The following is a 23,582-nucleotide window of genomic DNA, read 5'->3' as shown; positions in this document are numbered from 1 at the left end:
TGTGTGTACACATGCTTCTTTCAAGTCATTTCCATTGTCAGTTTGAAATACTCTATAACGTTTCCCCAGACTTGTTTGTAGTTCTTTTTTCACGTAAGTGCAGATAGTCTAGGCAGAAATGCATATTATGTTCCTTTATTGTCTTTGTAAACAACATTAAAGAGATTATTTTCCGCATTTAGATTATATAGATATATATTAGCCTATATAGACCCATACTAATACAAAATTACTCAACTTAAAAGGTAACTAATAGCCGATTATAAATTAATAATTTATTTAATTTAATAATTAAATTTTAATCAAAAAAAATGACACCAAACCATCTGACAATACTGACCTCAGACCAAAACACGGCAAGTTAAGTCAGTTAAGCCTAATACCATACAGCAATGAATCGCAAAGGAGAGTGGGGGAAATTGATCATGTATGTTCATAACTCACAGTCACAACTCCTTTATTATTTTGGATTGGCAACCACGTAAACACATCGTAATGCAGCGTAAGCTACATTTAAAAACATCAAAATAGACCCGCTGTGAAATGTTAAACAAAATACAACTAAAGTTACACAAACATTGAATGTCTATGTTACACAAATACCGGTATGCCGCAAGTTGTGCCGCCTGGCCGTAAAGTGTTTCATCCACGCATGCGTGGTACCGATAGTGTAGGAAAACCGTGACGTCTTCTACTACGTAATTACGCGCATGCGTAGAACGGATCGTGCAGATGGAACGGATCGTGTACCGACAATTTCAATGTAATCCGCGCGATCGAGTTTCACTGGAGAGAAGCATAGAGAAGGTTCCCCGCGCAGATTTCCCTCGTTTCACTCGAATTCGCCCCTTTTACCAACAGCTAAACTGCTTGGGTTGAAATTACGCCGAAATTATGTTTATAACATGTGCTTTATAGGCTAGGCTATAGCCTATGCCTATGTATTTTTTATTTGTCTGGTAATTTTGTAGGACAAGTTGTGCGATTAAATAAAATAAAACAATCTAAAAAAAAATGTTTTATATCAAGCTGTAGGCTATAGGCCTACAAATCACAATTATTTGGCAGATTCAGAACTATTAATTCCAAAACATCCAATCTTTACGAAACTATCAAATTAATCAAACTGTCACTGTTGCAAAATGATGTAGCCTATATGCGTTATCATTCAGCATATTAAAAAGCGACCCACCATAAATTATTCATCAGTTAAGTTTATTAGGTCATTGTCATTACCGACAGACTCTTAAAGATAGACTTTTTCTTTTATGAAGACACCTGTTGTTTGCGTGCGTGTGTGTGTGTGTGGCTGCATTGCTATGCTGGTAACGTTGCTGTAGTGATTACCGGTGCTTTGCCCCAGTATTTTGGGTTAATCAGCTGTGAGACTGTTGGCATGGTGACTAATGAGGATGAAACCCAGCACTGACAATATGTTTTATATTCTTTGTTGCCTACGAAAGACTTCACATGTGTTTTTCAGCAGCAATGATCATTAATATAGAAACTGTTAGAATTAATTCAAAAATGCACAAGAATTCAGATAGGCCTAGGTGCCAAATTACAAAAATAATACAAACATGTGCATCATATCCACCTTATGTGGATTGTTTAGAGCAGAATAAGGTGGATAAAAACAATTTCATATTTGTATAGCCTATTTGTATTATTATTATTATTTGATTTCGAGCTTCAAAACATGAGGACGGTTGTTCACAACTGAACATGATTACATCATGTACAATGGAAAGGCTGGGGTAATGGAAAATGACCTTTGTGAAATGATAGACCACTGACAACAAAAAGGAAGTCAAGTTTCCATTTCACTCAATGATCTCAGAATCAGAAAAAAACTAGCGTGAGAGTGAAATTGAAGTGAAAATATGCTTTCAGACGAGCCAAAAAATTACAGTGGATTCTTACAAAGTTCAATTTTCCCAAATCCAAGCAAGGTCCACCAGAGCCAGAGGTAAACTGAGGATGGTGTTTGATGAATCATGTAAAGCTAAAATAAATTGTAGAATGTTTTTGTTTCAATTTAAGTAAGCAATAAGGTACGAGTGGCTGTGCTGTATCGTAAATAAGTATCGCCTTATTCGCCTAGAGTAGGCTACCAACTTATTGCTTACTTATAAAACGGTAACCACAAAATACAAATATTAAAGCCGAAAAATATGTATAGGCTATGTAACTTTCATGAAGTAAAATCACTAAAAGCCTTCCTTCCGCTGGAAAAAATAGTCCATAAACAGCAACAGAAGTTACTTCGCCATAGCATAGATGACGGCACAAACCACGGTCTAGTAGAGAAAATACTTATACATTGAAAGGACTCAAACTTGTGAACACGGAAAAGCAAGTCGCAACTGACAAAATTACTAGGGCACGGGAAAACTATTTTAAAAAAAAGAATCCTAGATGGATATGAGCTGGAACAGTGATTTTCTTTCTTTTTATTGTTGTTTATTTTTATTTAGTTTGAATATCTAAATGATGCAAACGATTTAAGTAGCTAAAATAGGCTATATCAAGTGGGGGTAACGTTAACGTTATAGGACAAGAAAAGTTATTCTTACTTCTTCCTACACCCTTTGAACATGACTGTTATTTGGATAATCTGCTGATGATGATCTTTTTTTTGATTGTTTGTTCTCGTTTAGTTTTGTTGTTGTCTTTTAACATGTTCAATAAAGAATAAAAAAAACGGATTTTTTTTTTTAATATGAAGGACTGACCTGAAGGAAAATGCTCGCTTACTCGATCTCTCACAAGTCTAATCTTCTATAAGCTTCAATGAACAACATCAATGAGAATATATAGCCTGTTTACGTTGCTACGAGTGGTTGCTAGGGATGTTGTATAATGATATTAGCGGTCATAGCCGTGTTTTACATCGTGAATAAAACACAGCTGACCAATCAGAATCAAGGAGTGGAACTAAACGTTTTATAAAAGATCGTATAACCTCAGTTTTAGGAGTGTTCATTTTAAACCTTAAAATTGAGCAAGTTTTTAAAAATGTGATTTGAATAGGCTTTAACATTAGGGCATGTTCAGTAATTTCATTACCCGCGCTCTGCGTGTAAATTTTGTGTGCACACCATAGACTGTAAAAAATGGTGCACACCTTTTTTTTTTTTTTTTTTTTTTTTTTTTCAGTCTATGGTGCACAGCACACACATGACATCTAAAGCGCGCACCCAAACAGCCGCGTCAGACAGGGCGCGAATAATAAACTGAGCTCTCGTTTGTCTTTTCGGACAAATTCTCGCTCTCTCACACACACGTGGCCTATGTATAGGTTCCAAGCCCAGATGAGGAAAATATGTTAAAAAACATACTAAATAGTTTTTAATGTAATGAATAAAATCTCGATAGATTTTTTTTAATTAAAAATCTATAACTTCAAAAGCATACTGTATCTTTGCTGAAAGAAAGAGAGCGTCATTCTTTCAAGTTGCCTTGGTTGTAGAACCAACTCTTGAATTCAAATAAAAAGTCCCTTTTTGAAAGAACTGAATAAGAAATACAAGCATTTAAAAACAAAAACAAATAAGGAATACTCACACATCCATACCGTATCGTTTTTGTGTCAGACAACCTTGTACATATTCTTTACATAACGACAACATCATTAGATATCCTTAAACACAACTGCAATACATGAGGAAAGTCTCCTAACAGATGGAGAAACACTCCAACTAATGTATTCATTGTCAAGACCCGATCCACAAACAAGGCTTCAAAATCCACCAGGGATCAGGAAGCACCAAGGTACACTAAGTTTTAGTTATGTTAATGTTCCCCTTGGTAAACATGCAGGAATCCAACAGACATTTTATTCAGCAAACACAAGATCTTGCAGTATTTTATGAAGATTGCCTTTAATAGCATTTATTTTCTTCCCGTCGAATTTTGGGACAAAACATTCTAAACAAAACATCAGCCTGCAAAGCAATTATGCTTTTTCCATTGAGCCTGGGCCTTGAAAATGAAGACACTGTATTATATGAAACCTTTCAGCCTACAAACACATAATCAATTTGACACAAAGCAGAACCCTTGCATAGCTGTAACATGCCATCAAAACCACCATTAAGAACCTTCTGATGTTCAACACTCAAATTTGTGCATGACAAGAGGTGTTCTGATCAAGTGCATCTATTCATTGGAAAACACTTTCTTTGTGTGAGTCAGAACCGCTTTTGTGCAAGATAATTTGTTTTTTATAGCCACGGGTTCTTAAGCAGGTTCCAGGGGAACTTGATTTTGTTTTTGCATTGTTAAACCTATAAAGCAGACATTATGATTCAAACTAAAATATTAGGGATCTTAAACAATGAAATAATCATAATTATAATCAAAATCGCATTATTGTTTTGTGAACAACTGCCTTAAAAAAAAACAATGTAAATGTATGTGAAGTATGTACGTAAATCAGTCCAGAAAAAACAGATTCTGAAGCAATGCAAAATATCAACAAGAACTCTGCATTGGGTTACACTTCATTTTATGGTGTCTTTGTTACACTGCAATTATACATTTTAAGTACTTAGTAATATTAATTAACTACATGCTTACTTAGGGTTAGGATTAGGGTTAGTTTCATGTAATTATGCACCATTTATAGTTATTACTAACTATATGTGTAACATGGAACTATAACACTGTAAAATAAAGTGTTACCCTGCATTGTTTTAGGGATAAACAATGCAGATTTATTTTTTACAGCCATCTTTGATCATATTTACCAAGGGGGCAAATAATTCTGACCAGCACTGTACATATTCATGAGTTCAATGGTGCTGCAAATGTGTCTACTTACAACGCGATTTTGCAGCGTTGAGTATTGTAGCCAATTACTGACAATTCTATTGAAAATAATGACCAATCTGTGGTGTTTAAGTTACCGGTGGTAAGAATCCACCCACTATCATTCAAAATGCTTAATGAGTTTGTTTAGCGCAAGTTTACTAAGTTTTACACATGGACAAATCCTCTCATTATAACAAACAAAGCGGAGACAGAATGTAAATAAAAGATTCATTGTGAAGTTTAGTCAGATTCATTAATTAAAACATTTTTTTTTTTGTACTCAATGAGTTTGCACTGAACTAACTGACAGCTTCAGTGATTATAAAGGAAGCGTTTTATATTCAGCTCTGTTATTTCATTTGCAATTTGAAGAAAAGTTTTAGTTTTTCATGATTAAAAAGCAAACCGTGTGAAAAAAAAAAACTGTTAGGAAGAGGAAATGGCTAATCAGCCAGTAAGTACACCTCATCTACTGATTATACTACTGTGGTAATTTCATGTATTTATTTTTAAATAAATGTGTTTGTATTTCACCAAGTGTTAATTTTCCTACATCGTGCAACTTTTAGTTTTACAAATTCGGACAATCTTTGAAGGACGAACAAAAAAAAATGTTTTGGTCATCACATTAAAAATAACATTTAAATGGAATAATATTCAGACTTTTGAGCTTTGAAGTGTTGGAAAAAGTTGTGTGAAGTACTTGAGTCTTTAATTCTTATAACAGAACAGTATTCTTCAAGACACTTTGTGTGTGCATATATAAAGGACTTTTTTTAAATATGATGAACAACTTTGAAAGAAAACAATAGATGTGGTTTGATTGCTCTTGTTTAATCATTAAATCTAAAAAAAAGAAGAGCTTAATAGTCATTGCTTAAAGCACTAGCAAAAAGTAAAACAAAATATTTACAGTCTGTTCACATTTGTGTCACTCAGTACAGTTCTAAGGTGTGTGTGTGTCTGCATGTCTTTATGGTTTTGGCAATAAGACGTTAGATCAGATATACAAACATCACACAGATATCGGTCTTGTCTTTTCAGCCACGTGTGTGTGTGTGTGTCACTTCTTGGAGGGAACTCCCTCAGAGTAGTCCTCCAGTACTCCATTCAGATGATCATTATGAGTCTTAAACCGTCTCTTTCTCTGTGTTCCAGGTTTCTTCCTCTTCTGAATGGGCGTCTGTAACAGCCAATCACAAATCACGTCAACCGTTCACTTCCACAGAAATATGCATGAACCAGCCAATCTGGAGAGTGTGTGTTTGTATCTCTGTGTGTAAATGTTTATCTGTATATGTGAGAGATAGAACGCACCATTTTCTTTGGTCCCGTCTCCTGCATGGACGATATGCCCTGTTTCTTCAGATACTCTTCGATCTTTTCCTCATCTATGGAATCAACAGGAACGCTGCGCCACAGCTTTTGGAACTCTGGAGAACGAATGATACTGACGTCACGATAGAGAAGCTCCACCCACATCACCAGAACTATTAATTATGATGATCATCACACACCTTCATCAACAACAAACTGGCAGTGTTTGTCATTGTAGAATAGAATCTTCTTCTTATCTGGTCTGGTCACAAATATAATCTGATCTCCAAGTGCCTGAACAAAATAAATGAATAAATAAATATTTCAGATCTTAAAAAAGCTCATCTATTGCTTTCTAAACAAAAACTACACATTAAATACACAATGTTGTGTCTTAATTATTTCCAAATAAATAATATATCCAAATTAAGTGCTAAAACAAAAGGAGTATTTGAAAATCTTTAAAAAAAATAATCACAGTGTGTCTGTTCAATGATGTCCGGATACATTTTGAAGTTTCTGTACTACTGATTATTTAAATGTAGGGTCTAGAATATTATCCACCTATTATTTCAAAGGAGTGACATTAGTGTGTTACTTTAATAGCCTTGGCAGAGTTGGGAAGACCCTCTTCAACATCATCCAGTAACACCCCTCCTAGTCCCAGCTGATCGTGTTTGTCCAGTAGTCTTAGCAGAGCTTTCTTATCCTTCAGATGATACTTGGGTTTAAAGGCATATTTCCCTTCCCGCACATCAATCTTAGGATTACTTGATAATGCCTGGAGGGAGGGAGAGGTTAGATTTACTATTTTGGTTTGAATGTGTCTCATGCCCTTGAAAAGGAATATTCTGTTTTATTACATGGCTCTATGGAACATATGATTTTGATTGGTCTGCACTCAAAAAATTTGTAATGCATTCATTTGTAAATCAAAAATGAAAAAGAATAGAGTAAAAAAGAAAAAGTAAATTCAAATAAGAAATTTTCCCACCACCCAAGCAATTAAAGTGCAACCAAATTACAAAGCATATTTTTGCAACTTTGGTTGCTACTTCAGGGAACATGCATCAATACCACAGTATAAGGCAAAACAAAACAAAAAATAAATGTATTAAAATTACAGAAACCCAACTTAGGGGCCATTCACAAAAGATGTGCTCTTGTTTTCTGTCCGTATTTATTTACATCAGACAGACTGACAGCTTGCTTGTATTACAGACTTCTCTGGACTTCAGAACAGTGAAGTGTTAAGACCCCATTCACACCAAGGATGATAACTATAAAGATAACGATAAAGATATACTTCTAAAAATCGTTCTCCATATTAAAGAGGAGCAGAGTTCACACCAAAGCTATAACGATAACGGCACAGAGAAAAATATCGCTGGAATCACTTTAAGAACGATTTTATCCAGCTGATGAATGATAAAAACAGACACCCAATCAGAATCCATCCTGGTGTAACGAGCGTGAGCATTTAAAGTGACAGACACACGCTTAGAATAAGCAGAAGGATATTTTCCGCTGATGTGGACGCTAATAGTTATTTTTATAGTTATCGTTCTTGGTGTAAACGGGCCTTTATGCTTTAAAGATGTTTTGTCTATTCAATGCTTCATTCAACTGCCACAGCGATGTCATTGAATTATCTTTCTCTGCTGCCTTTTCTCAGCAAACGTGATATGTGAGACTAATTGAGATTAGCATATCATGTAATCATTTTAATTATTATATATAAATAGATGGCTAAACCATATAATTGAATGTTGTCCCATGCAAATGATTTCTTACAAAACTGTTAGTTCAATCTTTACAGTCTCTTCTCACATCATGAAATAAACCTGGCAGGGTGTTCAGAAATTAATTTGATTCAAGTTGAAATTTAATGATAATGATTGGTTGACTGTACATTATCTCTTATTTTCAAGCTAATATCTATGGATATATGTATGGTGTGCTGTAGACACAGTCAGCAGTAATTAGCAGTATGATATACAAGCTGTTCAAATACTGTACATTAAGCATAAAATAAGCTCCAATGTTATCCAAGGGAACATTGTGTGTCATTCACTAATTGTGTGTGTGATATCAGGGTCACGATCCGAATTCGATTCACAAGCTCGCAATTCAATTAAATTCCAATTTATATTTGAGTCAATTCGATATTGATTAATTGGGGCACATATCAGGTACAGTATATGACAAATTTTCTCAAGGAAAAGAAATATCTCTCAACTAATGCTGTAAACTATACAGGGAACCCCAGTTAGTACATTACTCTAATATTAAAGGTTAAAATTAACTGATTTGTGTAGGCTGCTCACATTTAAATTGCATAAGCAAGTTTTTATAATTAATAATGTTATGATAATAACTTTTCTAAATTACATTTATGTTTCTATTAATTAAAAAAAAATATATAAACATTTGAATGGTGGCTATCATAAAAACATGACCGATTTATTCAAACATAATATTGACGAACAGGTTAAGTAAAAATAAAATGAATATGCAATATAGTGCTATATTTATCAAAATGCTCCTCTCTAAAGTTTTTTTTTTTTTTTTTAGCTGGCTAAGGAGTTTAAGGAAATTTAATGACTTTTCTAAGGTAAATGTACTGTTTCGTTACATTGTTTACAAGCTGTTTTATTGACGACTTTCTGCAGTTGAAACACTGATTAAGCGATTACATGAGACAGGATACATTTCATTAAGTCGTTCTATATCTTTCTACATACCTTCTGATGTTCATTCATGTTTATTTAATGCTGTAACTAATAGTAAAGAGGAATAGATCAGTTCAGTTCCCATATATTGGTTGGGAGGCACGCTGACGCTACAAAGTTTTGTTCATTCATCAACTGAAAACAGCACAGACCAAAAGATCGATTCTTGTGGTTTGATAATCGATATAGGTTCATCAACATGAGAATCGATTTTTAACCCAGCCCTACTAAAATTTATGGAAAAATCTCAGGCAACAGTGCATATTTATAGTGCTTTATGTTTGCTGAGAGTGATGAAAGGCTGTGCAAAAACTCCTTATAAGGATGTATTTTATGTAAATTACTAACCTTGGACATGCAGTCACTCATTTACAATACTCCAAAATTCAAAGTTAAGAACAACTTTGTGTGCGTGTACACGTGTTGTGAAATATACATTTTTCGTGAGAAGTTCTTCTGTGCATATAAATACGAATAATCTACGCAATAATAAGTGAATGAGACCCAATGTCTTCCTCTTATGCACACACACCTCACTCATAAGCCACTGTTTCTGCTTCATGCCAATGTCCAGCAGCTTGGTCTCATCCAGAATTTCATCTAGACTCAGATGATAAGTATCTCCTCTCTGGTGTCTCGTCTGAGAAAGAAGAAAGGAAGGAGAGGGAGAGAAAGAGATGTAAAAAAGAGTTTAAATGCGTCACAGCTACATCTGCATCTGTGGATTACAGGCTGACAGCCTTCAATTACTGTCATGTTAGAGAGTACATCATTTCACTGTGGGGAACTGCCAAGCCTGACACACAAAAAAGACTGCTTACGATAATATAAAACAACTAAATTACTCTGACAATGTGTATTAGTCATATTAGTGTGAAATTTCACACAATGTTTATTTACGTCAAATGGAGAAACTGTTGTTAGGAGAGCAAGGGACTGTTTTTCTGTTTTTCAAGCAGACAACATGAAAACCGTCACAAATGAACAGAAGAAACCTTCATTATAGATCACAATATTGGTACGAATTCAAGACTGGCAATAAATGAGCTGAGTTTGGAAGACATTTCCCATGGCATTTGATGGAGGGAGCATGTGTTTAATGACAGTGTGGATTGCTCAGCTCAGGATAATTTAATTCCCCATGTGTCATTCTCTAGGTATTCTGAATTGCAAAAAATCTCCTTCGGAGTTCAAATAAACCTTTTCATAAAAAAAAAAAAAAAAATTCAGTCTGCGATGTGCACTAATGCAATGCGAGAAAATGACAGATGACAGACACTGCAGCAAATTTTTGTTTGTTGAACTGTGGAACTGTGCAGAAAATGTGCATATTTTTGTATTACCTTCATGTAGTTGACAATTCGGGCCAAAACTCCAAATCTATATCCTGAACTCCCGGAAAGTGCTTTGAGATTGAAGGAGCCATTACTGGGATCTGAGAGACGAAAAGAGGACAAGGAGGATAAGAAGAGATAACAGACTATTATAAGTAAGTGCAGCAACTACTAGGCTATTAATGTAGAACTACTATAACCAACCCTCTCAAACGACAACAGATAATAACACAAGTTAGTTTCTGGCTGTTATATACCCCACCATTTACAATTCTCTCTGCTGCCAGCAGACATTTTCATCCTAAAGAGACACACCAGAAACCAAGAGAAAAATGAAAAAAGCAGAAAAAGAAAAGAAAAAAAGGACAAAAGGGTCTATTTTGACCAAGTGCAAAGTGAAAAAGCACTCTGGCCAGTCAGATGCCTTAATTTATCCCTTTGATATAATCCATTTGAAAACACTTTCTCTAATGCAAAATAAAACCTCTGATAAAAACAGATTTCATCTGCATGATGCAAAACAGCCTACAATTCACCAGACAACCCACCTATTCTAAAAGGGGGCAATCAAATTATAAACATGTATATAGTAAAAGTGTGAGATAGGGATTTATAACAGTATAATGACAATAACAGAAATAAATAATATTAAATCTGTTAAAATCATTTTTTTCTAGGCAAGAATAGTATAAATATATCAACATCTGCTTGCTATGTGGAATATTCCAGTTATTTATGCATTCTTAATAGTCGTAAAACAATTAAAATTGGAATATGTCTGGGCACTGTGGGCAGGGTCGTTGTCAGAACATATAGAATGGGTGGATATTTTGTTTTCAAAGGGGGGCACACATTCTTATGATCTGAGAAACAGACATTCACCAAAACAATAACATCCTGCATTTATTATACCTGATATTGGCCAAGTTCTATATTAAAACAACACAAAATAGTCATCCTACAACTAGACCAAAACACGTTTTCAATATGCTTTTACACTTTGCAAACATAAACATGAGTCACAAAAGCTCTTCAGTTCCACCAAGGCAAAAACACAATAATAATAAAAACAATACATACCAAATAGCAATAAAATTATATACGTCTGTAGCATATTAAAGTGCATCAAAGACTTGATTGCATTCACTATTAAAATAGTTGAAGGCGGCAGGTCTCCAAGTGATGGCCAATTAGTCATTTATAATTCTAACCATGTTTCAAGTTCCGATTTGAGAAATAATGCGTTAAATATGAATTCTCTGAACATAGGCAGAGGGTGAGCCAACTCCAGGGTAAGAAGATGCGCTTTAAAAAAACAAAACAAATTTAAATAGATTTCCTTGAAATAGTTTCAAATTAGATGTCACCGCACAACCTACACATCCCAGCATAAACGCTCAGGATAAAATATTTTTATCAAAATCGTTCATTGTGCCACCTTTTTCAGGTGTTCTCCTCCGACCACTGTCAGTCACATGCTTTGATAAATGCCGGACAGCATACTCTGCTGGTATGCAACTGTGTTCCCTACTGTCCCACACCTATGCACAACATGCTGAATACGTGAACATATGTAGTTTTAGTTTACGTGATAAAAGTAATCTTAAAGTTAAGATATACCTCTAGTTTTAATCATTTAAACAGACTTTTGAACTCCTGGCAATGACGATTTTTTCATGTAATTTATTTCTTTTTTTCGCAGTGCTGAATGTCAAAAGGTGATATGATTATCTTATATGATTTTATGGTGAAGTCTTTTTCTTTTGAACTTGAAGTTTGAACTTCAAAGGCGTTTAAATGATTAAAACGAGAGGTATATCTTAACCCTTGTGCATCAATTAAAAAAAGTTACACGTCCATAGTGGACAAAAATGTCTGTCAAAAAACTCAAATTTGAAGCTTGGGAGCACAGACTTAATTTTGGTCTAATGAAGACCCTTGGCAGATTATTGCTGAAGTAAAAAAAAAAAAAAAAAAAAAAAAAAGAACATTATTTTATATCAAATTGATATTTTATGAAACATGTTGAACTCTAAAACAGCTAGAAAATCAAATCCATAAATTTAAACAAGTTGTGTTCCAAATTTGAGGATGATACCTCAAAAATGAGCTTTCGGTAAGATTTTGTTTAGGCGCAGTCACATTTTCCCTATTAGATGCCAGAAAAACTTCACTGGTGCACACAGTGGTTTTAGATTAGTTTTTGATTTTAGATTTGCAGTTGAGTTTTTCTCTCTCAAATATTACAAGCAAGCACACGCACAATATATTTTTTTTTATTACACAAACTCATTTTAACCAAACTCAGACATCCATACCAACACACCCACACAATTATTGCTGCATAATTTATCCAATTGGCTCTATAATATGCCAAAGCAATAAACAGGAATAAAGCGAGTATTTGCTTTATAGGCGAAAACTGAAAAAAATGGCACCATCTGGTAATAAAATAGTAAAATTTTTAATTTTGAAGTCTTGCCAACAGAATGAAAGCCTCAAAGATTGCATCATTTTATAGTTAAATGGGATTAAAAATGGCAGTTTTAATGGGTTTCAATGCCGACATTTTTGACCAAAAGGCGCTGAGAGGAAGTATTTTGTATACCTAGTGGAAATGGGGGTGAAACAGTTCAATTCCAATAAAAATACACACCTGTGCCAAATTTTATGCAGTTAGCATTAACACAGGCAAAGTGATAAAAAAAAAAAAACTGAAATAAGACAAAAAATGTCCATAAGGATGCACAAGGGGTTAAATTTAAGATTACTTTTATCATGTATACTACATACATACTGCATGTTATGTGTGGAACAGTAGGAGAGGAACACGGTCACATAGCAGCAGAGTATGCTGCCCAATCAAAGCATGTGACAGACAGTGGTCGGAGGAAAACACTGTCAAAAGGAGAAAGAATGGATGATAATCATCTGTATTTGTAGAACATACGCTGCAGTTCAACTGCATGTGACAAACACTGCAAAATGGGCGCATAGTCGCATACTGCTCCTGCTCTGCATACGCACACAACTTCTGCGCTGCGTCCGCTCTGGTTTACGCGCCAAGTGTGAAACAGGCATTTGGCTGCGCCTTGTAGAGATCAGTGTTCCTGTGCACTAAATGCTAGTGAAGACGTTTCATTATGGAATAAGTGAATGGCCAAATCCACAGAAATGTTTTTTTTTGCTCTCAATAGCAAGTTCGCTGAATAAATACACATACACACAGTGATGATCCAAAACATTATGACCAGTCACAGGTGAAGCAAAGATCGTTGATCATCTCCTAATAAGGCCACATATAATGTCTGGGTAAGTTAGATCGTAAGCAAACAATCAATTCTTGTAATCAACGTGTTGGATGCAGGAGAAATGGGCAGGAATAAAGATTTAAGCGACTTTGACAAGGGCCAAATTGTTATGGCAAGGCGACTGGGTCAGAGTATCTCTAAAATGGCAAGGTTTGTTGGTTGCTCCCGGTCAGCAGTGGTGAGAATTTACCAACAGTGGTCAGAGGAGGATACCACAAACCGGTAGGTGTGTGCGTTATTGACAAAAAATTACATCTCGATATTTTCTGGGATTTTCTTGATAACGATTATAAGACGATATTTTGCCGAGTGTGTTTATTGTGTTGGTACTCCGGCAGGTTTAGGACTGTTGTGGAAAGCCGACTCCTATAGTATAGAAATTATTTTTTCCAATATGTTTCAATTGATTTTTACCTAATATGGGCATTTTGGCCTTTATGAAGAATTTTTTTTTAAACCTAAGTATATGCATGCATCATTTATGACAATTTCATAAATGTAATCAAATTCAATTATATAAATAAGACACAATAGGGCTGTTACCGATCAAATGTAATCAGTATCAACAAAAATCATCTTTGATAAAAAGATACTTTAAATGTGAAATTGAAATTGGTTGCAGCAAGTCACTGTTAATGAGTGAATCATTGAGATTCAACCGATTCATTCAAATGGCTGATTCATTCAAGGAAAGAAGCATTTGACTCTTAGGGTGTACTCACACTAGGCACGGTTGCCATGAACCGGGCCCGAGTACGATTGTCCCCCCTCCCCACTCCCCCTCTGGCCTGCACTCACATAGGGTTTCAGCATTCGTGCCGGAGCACGCTTACGTCATTATGGTGCGTGCGACGGTTTCGGGTTAAACAAGAAGAGCGGCGCTCTCTGAACACAATGAAGTCCATCGCTCTGTTTTCTTTGTGGATAATTTTGTGTCGTTTGGTCCACGGTGGTCCACAGCCTGTTGTTAAACAGATGCGTCGCCTTAGTGGCGCGAAAATTTTCACGTAATCGTGCTGCTCGTATGAGGAGGTTTGCAAGGTACCAGCTGAAGTGCAGCAAGGACTTTGCAGCTTTGATTACGGACTGTGTTGGTTTTGGAGCGTCGCAAAACCATGACGCCACGCGTCCTTTTCCGTGCTCCAGCACGGTTAGCGCTCACACTGCATGCGAACCGCGCCCGAGTCCAACTGAACCGTGCTCTGGCCCACCTCTTCCAAGCGGGCCAGGGCCGGCTAATCGAGCCGCGCCCGGGCACGGTTCGGAGCACTCACACTAGTCAAACGAACCGCGCTTTGGTGGTCAAACGCACTCGGGCACGGTTCAAACTGGCTAGTGTGAGTACACCCTTAATCTATCCAAGTCAACTGATTCGTTCAAAATGCTGATTCACTCAGTAAGGAAACACCACCGTGTGTGGCTTTGTTTTGAACTATTTTCGTTGGCGAAATAGAGCAAAAATAGGCAATATGGTGTCTAAAATAAAAGTGATTAAATATTAACTTCTTGTTTATTAAACTTGTATAAAAGCAATATCACATTTGTTATCATGCTGATATTTGGAGAAAAATTGCACTCTTATGATATTTATTACTAAATGATATAAATAAAGACTAAATCACACAGTGAAAGAGTGCACTCTAAATGCACACCCGCACTGTCTAATCCACAAGACTACATTATGCATGCACTCTCAGTGTGTGTGTGAGGGATAGGCTATAGAGTTCTCAACGGGCCTGAAAATTACAACCCGACCCGACCCGTGGCTTTTAAAGCCCGGACCCGATGTAACCCGACACATCAACATGAATTATCTGCCCGAACCCGACCCGCGGCCCGACGCCACCCTTTTGATCGGTGAGTGATGTATGTAGAATGACTGCTGCGCTTGACGCAGAGAGAGAGAGCCCCGGCCGCGCGCGCGCACTCTCACGTCTCACACATTCCGCCCATCCAGCTGACATAAACCACATTTCAATAAACGAAAAAAACTATCCAGTGATTAAATGTTTTCTGTATTGACACAAATCTTGTGCGATGTCCTAAACTGCCGAGATAATCACACAACGTGTCGCGCCGCCCCTGAGCAACGGTGATTTCACCTGCAGCAAGTTTACTTTTCACCAACTCCATCTTCTTCTCCGAGCTAAAGGCGTGCACGCAGCGGCGTCAGGTCTGCCCTCGCGTCGCGATGCACGTTGCACGCAGCAGCCAGACTTTCTTTACAGTGAACAGCAGCGATGAATAATAAATGTTTATTTTTCTTTCACTGTACAATTCAAAAGATTAAGCCCGAGGTCCGACCCGACCCATTTGCAAATATTTTCGACCCAAACCCGGCCCGAACCCGCGGGTCCCGTCGGGTTTGTCGGGCCGACCCGACCCGTTGAGAACTCTAATAGGCTATACTCGATAATGTCAAATCGCACATCGTTAAAACAATTACGATATTATCGCGGACGATATATATCGCACACCCCAACAAACCGGTGACAGGGTGTTGGGCACTCAAGGCTCATCGATGCACAAGGGCAGAAGGTCTACTGTGGCACAAGTCACACAATTTAAAATTTAATGATGGTTATGGCAGGAATGTGTCACAAGACATGGGGCTGTGTATCTGCAGACAAAAGTGCATATGATGACCCCTGTCCACCATCGAAAGGCCATTCATGTGGACAAAAATTTGACATGTGCCAACTACCTAAAAATTGTTGCAGACCAATGGTGTTCCCTGGTGAAAGTGGCCACTTTCAGCAAGATAATACACCCTGCTACACTGCACACATTATTCAGTAATGGTTTGAGGAACATTACCAGATACCACAGGACACGTTCAGGTGTCTTGTAGTGCATTACTTGGTGGGCCAGCACTGTTTTGGCAGCATACAGAGGAACTGTTTTTGATTTGATGGTTACGTGGTTATACATTTATTTAATACATTTTTACCTTACCATATTAACCAAAAGTTTATATGTTAAAAAGGACCAGTATTTCACAAAGCATTTAATCCCCTGTGTAAATAGGCCAGTGAAATTTGACAAATCAAGTTTCACTCAGATAAACGTCACAATAAGGAAGAAAAAACTATTGCAACTTCCGTTTTATGACTTTAATGTGTTTATTCAGATGGGAATCTTTTGGTTTATTTAAAAGAGGCTGAGAAAAAAAATGCTGAAAAAAAAAGTCTGTTTTGTTCGAATCCATCATGTACAGGTATGCATTTACAGAATGGTTTAAAAAAAAAAAAACCTGTACCCTGAATCTAATGCATAACTGGGGCAAAACGGAACAATGACGTCCTATTTCTCATATTTTCTTTGATTTTTTTGTCATTGCTCATCCTATTTCCAAACTAATTTTCACTATCTCAAGGTCCTTGTAACTGGTAAAAGGAATCATTTATTTCCTCTGTAGCATGTAGCTCTAGCATCACATCCTCTTCCTCCTCCACACCCTGCTCTCAACCCCTGGCAACGGGAGCACAGCCAGTCTCAGCCGCATCTTGGCATTGACTCATGAATGATTCATCGTGTGGGCGGGACCTAATGCTGAGAGCAGATGCATTACAGTAGGTTGGATGGCTGATGCTTAGAAAGACAGGACAACCAGCCAATGGCGTCAAAGCAGAGACTCAAAACAGCCATTGCAATATACGGTTACAGATTAAGGTAGGGCAGGGAGAAAGAGAGAGAGAGCGCGAACGGCAAGAAAGACAACACAGAGAGAAGCAAGAGGCTGCTCCATCACCCTGCATCCCAGACACTAACACCCAGGTACGTCCTGCTTTTTTATCAAAAAACACAATGCATCTAATTCTAAAATACTACACAGACTAAAACATCATCTTAGTTTTCTACAAATTTCAAAGGATTCCTTTAGTAATGGACTCTTCTTCATATTGAGAATATGCATTACCAAGGCATGCAGCCATACTAACTAAATTGCAAATCAATAATAAATGCATATTGTGTCACAAACACATAAAATGAAATTCAAACATCGGATCTTGGTCATGAGTGTACCTATAAATATACATACAAGCACAGAGATAGCAGGATCCAGACAGTTGAAGCTGACTGGGCAATTCTAAATCATTACACTAGACAGCATCAAACTGATAGCGTATTGAATATTTAACAAGAAAAACTCATCCATTAGCACCTACAATTCTAAAAACAGGACAAACACTGGAAAAGAGCTAGAAAGAAACGGTAGCGCAGTACTAAGGGATGCTTGGGGTGGGGGTCTCTGGAGGCCAGGACAAGCAGAAGCCATCTGTCTGTATCAGACAAGACTAGGTGTGTGTGTGTGTGTGTGTGTGTGTGTGTGTGTAAGGGGACAGAATATACAGTTTGTACAGTATAAAAACCATTACGTCTATGGAGAGTCCCCACAAAGATAGTGGACCAGACATGCGCGTGTGTGTGTGTGTGTGTGTGTGTGTGTCTACCAGTGTTAAACTGAGGCCAAAGGACCAGGTCTGAGGTCTCCGAAATGAAGCTTTGTAAGAATAACATAAATCCTGTAAAACATTGATAACAAATGTACGTGAAAAGAAGTTTACATCTCTTTTGGAGATATGGGATTCTTCTGAGTCATGGTTGAATTGAAAGTGAAGCTGTATTTCTGCAGCGCATATGCACAATCAGACACGCGTGAGAAATGCTTTCCCATGGCTCACGTTACGGTTAAACCAATTACATAATTATCGGTATATTCCATATTGTAAAGATCTTGCTTTGGTGATATATGCAATACAGAAAACCTTTGAAAAATCATAAGATTGAACTTTTAACACCATATACGTACATCAAATTATCTGTGAAATGTAATTGAAATCCAAAAGAGTTATGGAATGTATAATTTTTCAGCTTCCACTCTGCTCTAAACCTACACAACACAATGACCACTCAACCAAACTAGGTCAGCTGATTCATCTCAATTCATGTCTCCAGTATGGCTCCATCCCATTTTGCATGATAATGTAAGATTAGGATTAGTAGATCCCAAACCAAAGTACATTGAAAATGGTGTGCTAAAGCTGCCTGGATGGTATACTATACTTCCAAATGGATTTTCAAAGCATGAAAATCCAAAATGCAAAAATGTGCAAAAATGTGAGAAAGATAACTCAATTTGGAACTCGTACACTTTTTTCTGTGCGCAGACAGCACGTGAACAAAATTAAAATACTTTAAATTACGCAAAATGCCCATCTTGGCTAGTATCTTCTTAAACAGTCGCTTATAGCTTACGTGAACGTAAACAATTGAAAAAGAAAACGGATGCATATCATTATATTGGATTGGTGCATTCATAGAGACAGAAGCCTAATATTCCTACTGCTTTGTGTTTTGTTTGATTAATATTAATGACAGACACAAAGAGAAAACCACTTTTGTAGCTGTAACAAAGATTATTTTATATTAAATTTATACAGTGAAGACAATACAGTATTTTACATCTGATTTTTCTATTTCTGTACCTGAAAAGCACTGTTCTTTGTTCTATTGTATTTATATATGCAATTATGCATATACAATTCTTTCCAAATAGAGAGCTATTAAAGTCATCTAGTGATTTTTTTTTCATATCACAATATATATAGCAATATATATCACAATGTCAGTTATTTCCAACATCGTGCAGCCCTATAAATTACCGTTCAAAAGTTGAGTCAGTACGATTTTTAAGAGATTATTTTTAATTAAAACCACCAGTAATTACTTAATTACTTTTATTCAGCAAGAGTGCATTAAATTTATCATAATTAACAAAAGACTATTACACTGTTACAAAAAAATATTTATTACAACTAAATGCTGCTCTTTTGAACTTTCTATTCATAAAAGAACCCTAAAAAAATGCAATATGGTTCACACAAAAACATTAAACAGCACAACAGTGTTCACCAGTGATTATTATAATACATTTTACTTGAGCAACAAATCAGCATATTAAAATGATTTCTGAAGGATCATGTGACACTGAAGACTGGAGTAATGATGCTGAAAATTTAGCTTAGCCATAATTTTTTTAACTATATTAAAACAACAGCTATTATTAATTGTAATATTTCTTGATTTTACTGTATTGTTTATCAAATAAATGCAGCCTTAGTGAGCGTAAGAGTAACTAATACTGAACTAAAATAATAATAATTCAATATTTTAGCATGAACAAGCCGTCTTTCTACTGTTTGTGCAAATCTACATGTTTTTCCAAGGCGACGAATTGATAAACAACCAAACAACTAATCAATCTAAAGTAATTCCTGAATAACAATTATCATTTTGGATTAACCTAATCCCAATAAGATGCGTTTCTTTGGAGTAGTAAGCTAAATCTCACATGCAGGTGTAGTGAAAACCCTACACATGCTGCAAGATACTCCAAAACAATGAGATGCAAAGCGACGTACAGTATGAAGTGCTAAAGTACAGTATGAAAAAAAACACTGTGCCTTTGATGATGCTCTAATATATGTCCTTTTCTCATCAACACCGAAAAATACAGTACATATAAATGTGCATGTAGAAACTCCCATTTAAATCTGTCAATCACACTGCCTCTAGCTGATTTTGATCACTGTTCGTAGTACCCAGACTAATTATTCTACCCTTCCTCATCTTTCTCTTTAATAACTGACTGTATTTCTAGGTCTCTCTGCAGTATGAACATGTCCAGCAGTTCTGCTCTGATCCAGCAGATCTATCCCTTCCACGATGGCTGGAATGTTGCCTGCTTCATCATTCTCCTCCTCTTCATTCTCACCATCCTCTCCCTCGCCACACTGGCGTTCCTCTACGAGCTGCTGGACTGCGGATGCTTCACCAAGACCAAAACCGTTCGTGACCTGCGCCGCCAGCACGAAGAGGTGGTTTAGTTGTAACCATGGTGACAGCGGACACGGTCTCCAAAGGAACCACAACAGTAGATTGGTGGAAAAGGCTGCGAATTCGGACAGAGCTCTTCGCCAGAATGGAGTCCTTTAAAAACACGCCAAACATGTACAGAGACAGAAGCACTCTACTCCCAATTGCTCCAACAGCAATACACAGCACAGGCATCTCGATGGCTTAAAATATTAAATGAGATTTACACCAGAAAGAAAGGAAAAATTTGCTTGTGTGTGCACGTCATTGTTTCCTTTGCATACAGTCAGTATTCCAGTACTATTGTTTAATGAGTTGACTATTTAAAACGGTTGAATATTCTGAGATGCGTTTACATGAATCTTTCCCTTGGTGCGGGATTACAAAATGTACATGTCAGCATTGTGGAATTCATAAGCTAAATACAGTATTAATTGACTAGAGCAAACATTCACTACAGTTGGAGTAAAGGGAATAATCTATGTGTATGTTTAAATTCCCTGTAAGGTGACATTTAATATGTGAATAATTGTTATGTATAATAATAGTTCTACATCAAAAAGCACACTAAAGGCCAATTATTGCATCTTTGCAAACGCCTTAAAATTGTGTATTTAAAATTATATAATAAAAATCATATAAGCACAAAAAAGGTGTGGTTCACATTAGGGTCACAGAAGATATCATCAGCTGCTGCTAAAAGAACATTTAAATGACTTCAATAAATGTCTAGAACAAGTCATCAAGAGAGCTAGAGATGATTTGATTGTTTGTTTTTTTACTGATATTCACAATTTTCAACGTAGTATATTATTTATTGGTTCTTTAATACCAGGTGTACTGAAAAATGCAACCTTTTGGTAGGTCTCTAAAGAAACTAGGCTATATTCTCAAATATAATTAATTATTAAATATATTGTTTGGATAATTACTCAACTTGTAAAATAACTTCTAACTCTGAATGCAAGGCCCAGAACAAACATTGCAAAATATTCAGATTGCAAGAACACTTAAACAAAACAAAAAATTCAATCAAAATGTACATGCATAATTAACTACCAACTTGGGTAACTCGCCCAAACCAAGGTTGACCAGACACCAGCCGAGAGGCCCGTGATGAAGGTTTTATAACTCAAAAATTGCTTTTAGATGTCAGGCTCATTGACATAAAATGAAGAATCCTCAGTGCTATTCGAACTATTGTCACTGGTATTAAACTAAACAGCAAGAGAAGGTTGCGGTTTCTTTGCCACTGCGAGCTGATGCAGATATTTTAATTCTAGAAAAATATTAAAGAAATTCAGATTGAAATGAATCAGGCTAATGTTGGTTTTGAGCATTTCCCCAAACACAAGTTTATAATACTGTAGATTTGCCAAGGCCATTTGAATACAGATAAAATGTCAATACAATTAATATCTTAATTTGATAAAAGAGGTCTGGTCAACATACACTACTGTTCAAAAGCTTGGGGTTGTTAATGTTTTTGAAAGAAGTCTCTTATGCTCACCAAGGCTTTAAACCAAAGTTCAAAACTACAGTAAAAAAGTAATATTACAAAATATTATTACAATTTAAAATAACTCTATTCTATTTTAATATATTTTTCAGCAGCCATCCCAGTCACATGACCTTTATAAAAGTTGAAAACAGTTGTTTTATATTTTTGTGGAAACCATGATAATGTTTTTTTCCCCCAAACTTTTGAACGATAGCAAGTTAATGACATAACTCTCTGGCTGTATTGCGACTTAGTGAGGAGTGAGTCAATTTCAAAGATTACATAAACAACACACATGTACTTTCTGACCTGTGTTGTTTTTGGAGGATGATGTATCTTTGTCTGGTCTGCTCTTTTTCTTCTTGGAGGATCCGGAGGCCTCAGAGGTTGCTTGTCTCTTCTCAACTGCAGGATTAGATAGAGCTCTCTTTTTAAAGAGCTCTCGCTCTTTCAGCAGAGCTGGATCCATCCTACACAAATCACAACACATACAATACAGTTAATTATTCGACTGACTTTGTGGTTATAAATCATTTTAACCAATGACATTATAAATGAGGCTGGAAATCTAATAATAAAAAAAATATACCGTAACTACACAAATTCTATAGCAGGTTTGGCTTGTTTGACTGGTATGGTGTAAGTCAAAACTATGAATCAGTGCACTATTAAACCAACAACTGAAAACAATACAAAATACAACTATAAATCAGTGCATTATTAAACTATAAACTGAACATATATCTTCTCAGTAGATGTAGTGGTTATACGCTACCAGTCAAACGTTTGGACGCTCTTATTCCTTTTTATTATTTACACTTAAGAATGAGAACGCAAGAATAATCATAATCAGCCAGTTCGCAAACTTCGCATGTGTGCTGTAAATACGTTGGCTGCTTTTCATGAAGCATCTGGTCAAATTCATTTAAAAACAAACAAATACTTTGGTTTGCCAAGAAATGTGTTGTTTACTAGTTCTCAAATATTTCCAACGTTAGTGCTACCAGATTAATGTACATTAGATTGTCTCTCATCTCTTGATCTCTAGATGAGAAGATTAAATAATTTTTTGTGTATTAATCTAATGTACATTAATCTGGTAACGTTAGAAATATTTGAGGCCAGATGGAAGTTTAGCAATATCTAACATACTGAGATAAATGACTAATTTACAGCCACTGGGACAGTAAATATCTAACACGTTTAAACTTTTATATTTTAATGAGATATTTAATATAACAACAAAATGCCATAATACCACAACTAATAAATTTACCAGAAACACCTTAAGTTACATCACATAAAACATGCAGCAAATCATCCACAAATTAATGAAGAAGTAACTCGGAGAATTACCTGAATGTTTCACTGCCTTCTCTCAAAGAGAGAAACAGTTCAGATAAAGATTAATTATTATTTGAAGCGACCATATGCTGTCAACGTAGTGATTAAAGCTAAACGAGAAGCTTGTCAAAGAATGCTAGCGACGCTACACGACTAACGTACATGAATTTCCTGCGGAAAAAGGCTACGTTCTTCTTCTTTGTTTTTAATTGTTGTTCGCAAAGACTTCGTCTGCCACCTGCTGGTCAAACGGAATATTACATTTGTTGCGCTGTTCGAATTTGACATATATTAGTCTTAGTAAAATATTTTCAAGCATTCAATTGGGAAAAAAATAATAGTTTAAAAA

The 23,582-nt window shown here is 36.1% G+C and overlaps 2 protein-coding genes across 2 annotated transcripts; one reads left to right on the top strand and one right to left on the bottom strand.

Moving 5' to 3' along the window:
• Positions 1-5,628: 5,628 nt before the first annotated feature.
• gtf2e2 (general transcription factor IIE, polypeptide 2, beta) lies at positions 5,629-23,427 on the bottom strand. The gene is made up of 8 exons (XM_056256958.1): positions 23,246-23,427; positions 22,199-22,359; positions 10,208-10,299; positions 9,397-9,504; positions 6,731-6,913; positions 6,333-6,426; positions 6,133-6,248; positions 5,629-5,998 (listed from the first exon to the last, which is right to left on the bottom strand). The coding sequence occupies exons 2-8, from the start codon at positions 22,356-22,358 to the stop codon at positions 5,879-5,881; spliced, it is 873 nt and encodes a 290-aa protein (XP_056112933.1). The 5' UTR covers position 22,359; positions 23,246-23,427; the 3' UTR covers positions 5,629-5,878.
• On the top strand, positions 17,122-20,730 carry smim18 (small integral membrane protein 18). Its single transcript, XM_056256959.1, has 2 exons — positions 17,122-17,286; positions 20,174-20,730. The coding sequence occupies exon 2, from the start codon at positions 20,187-20,189 to the stop codon at positions 20,397-20,399; it is 213 nt and encodes a 70-aa protein (XP_056112934.1). The 5' UTR covers positions 17,122-17,286; positions 20,174-20,186; the 3' UTR covers positions 20,400-20,730.
• Positions 23,428-23,582: the final 155 nt, after the last annotated feature.

The sequence above is a fragment of the Rhinichthys klamathensis genome, unplaced genomic scaffold, assembly GCF_029890125.1.
Source record: "Rhinichthys klamathensis goyatoka isolate OS25496 unplaced genomic scaffold, OSU_Roscu_1.1 h1tg000133l_1, whole genome shotgun sequence".
Taxonomy (NCBI): Eukaryota; Metazoa; Chordata; class Actinopteri; order Cypriniformes; family Leuciscidae; genus Rhinichthys; species Rhinichthys klamathensis.
This window is presented reverse-complemented; position numbering and strand designations above follow the sequence as displayed.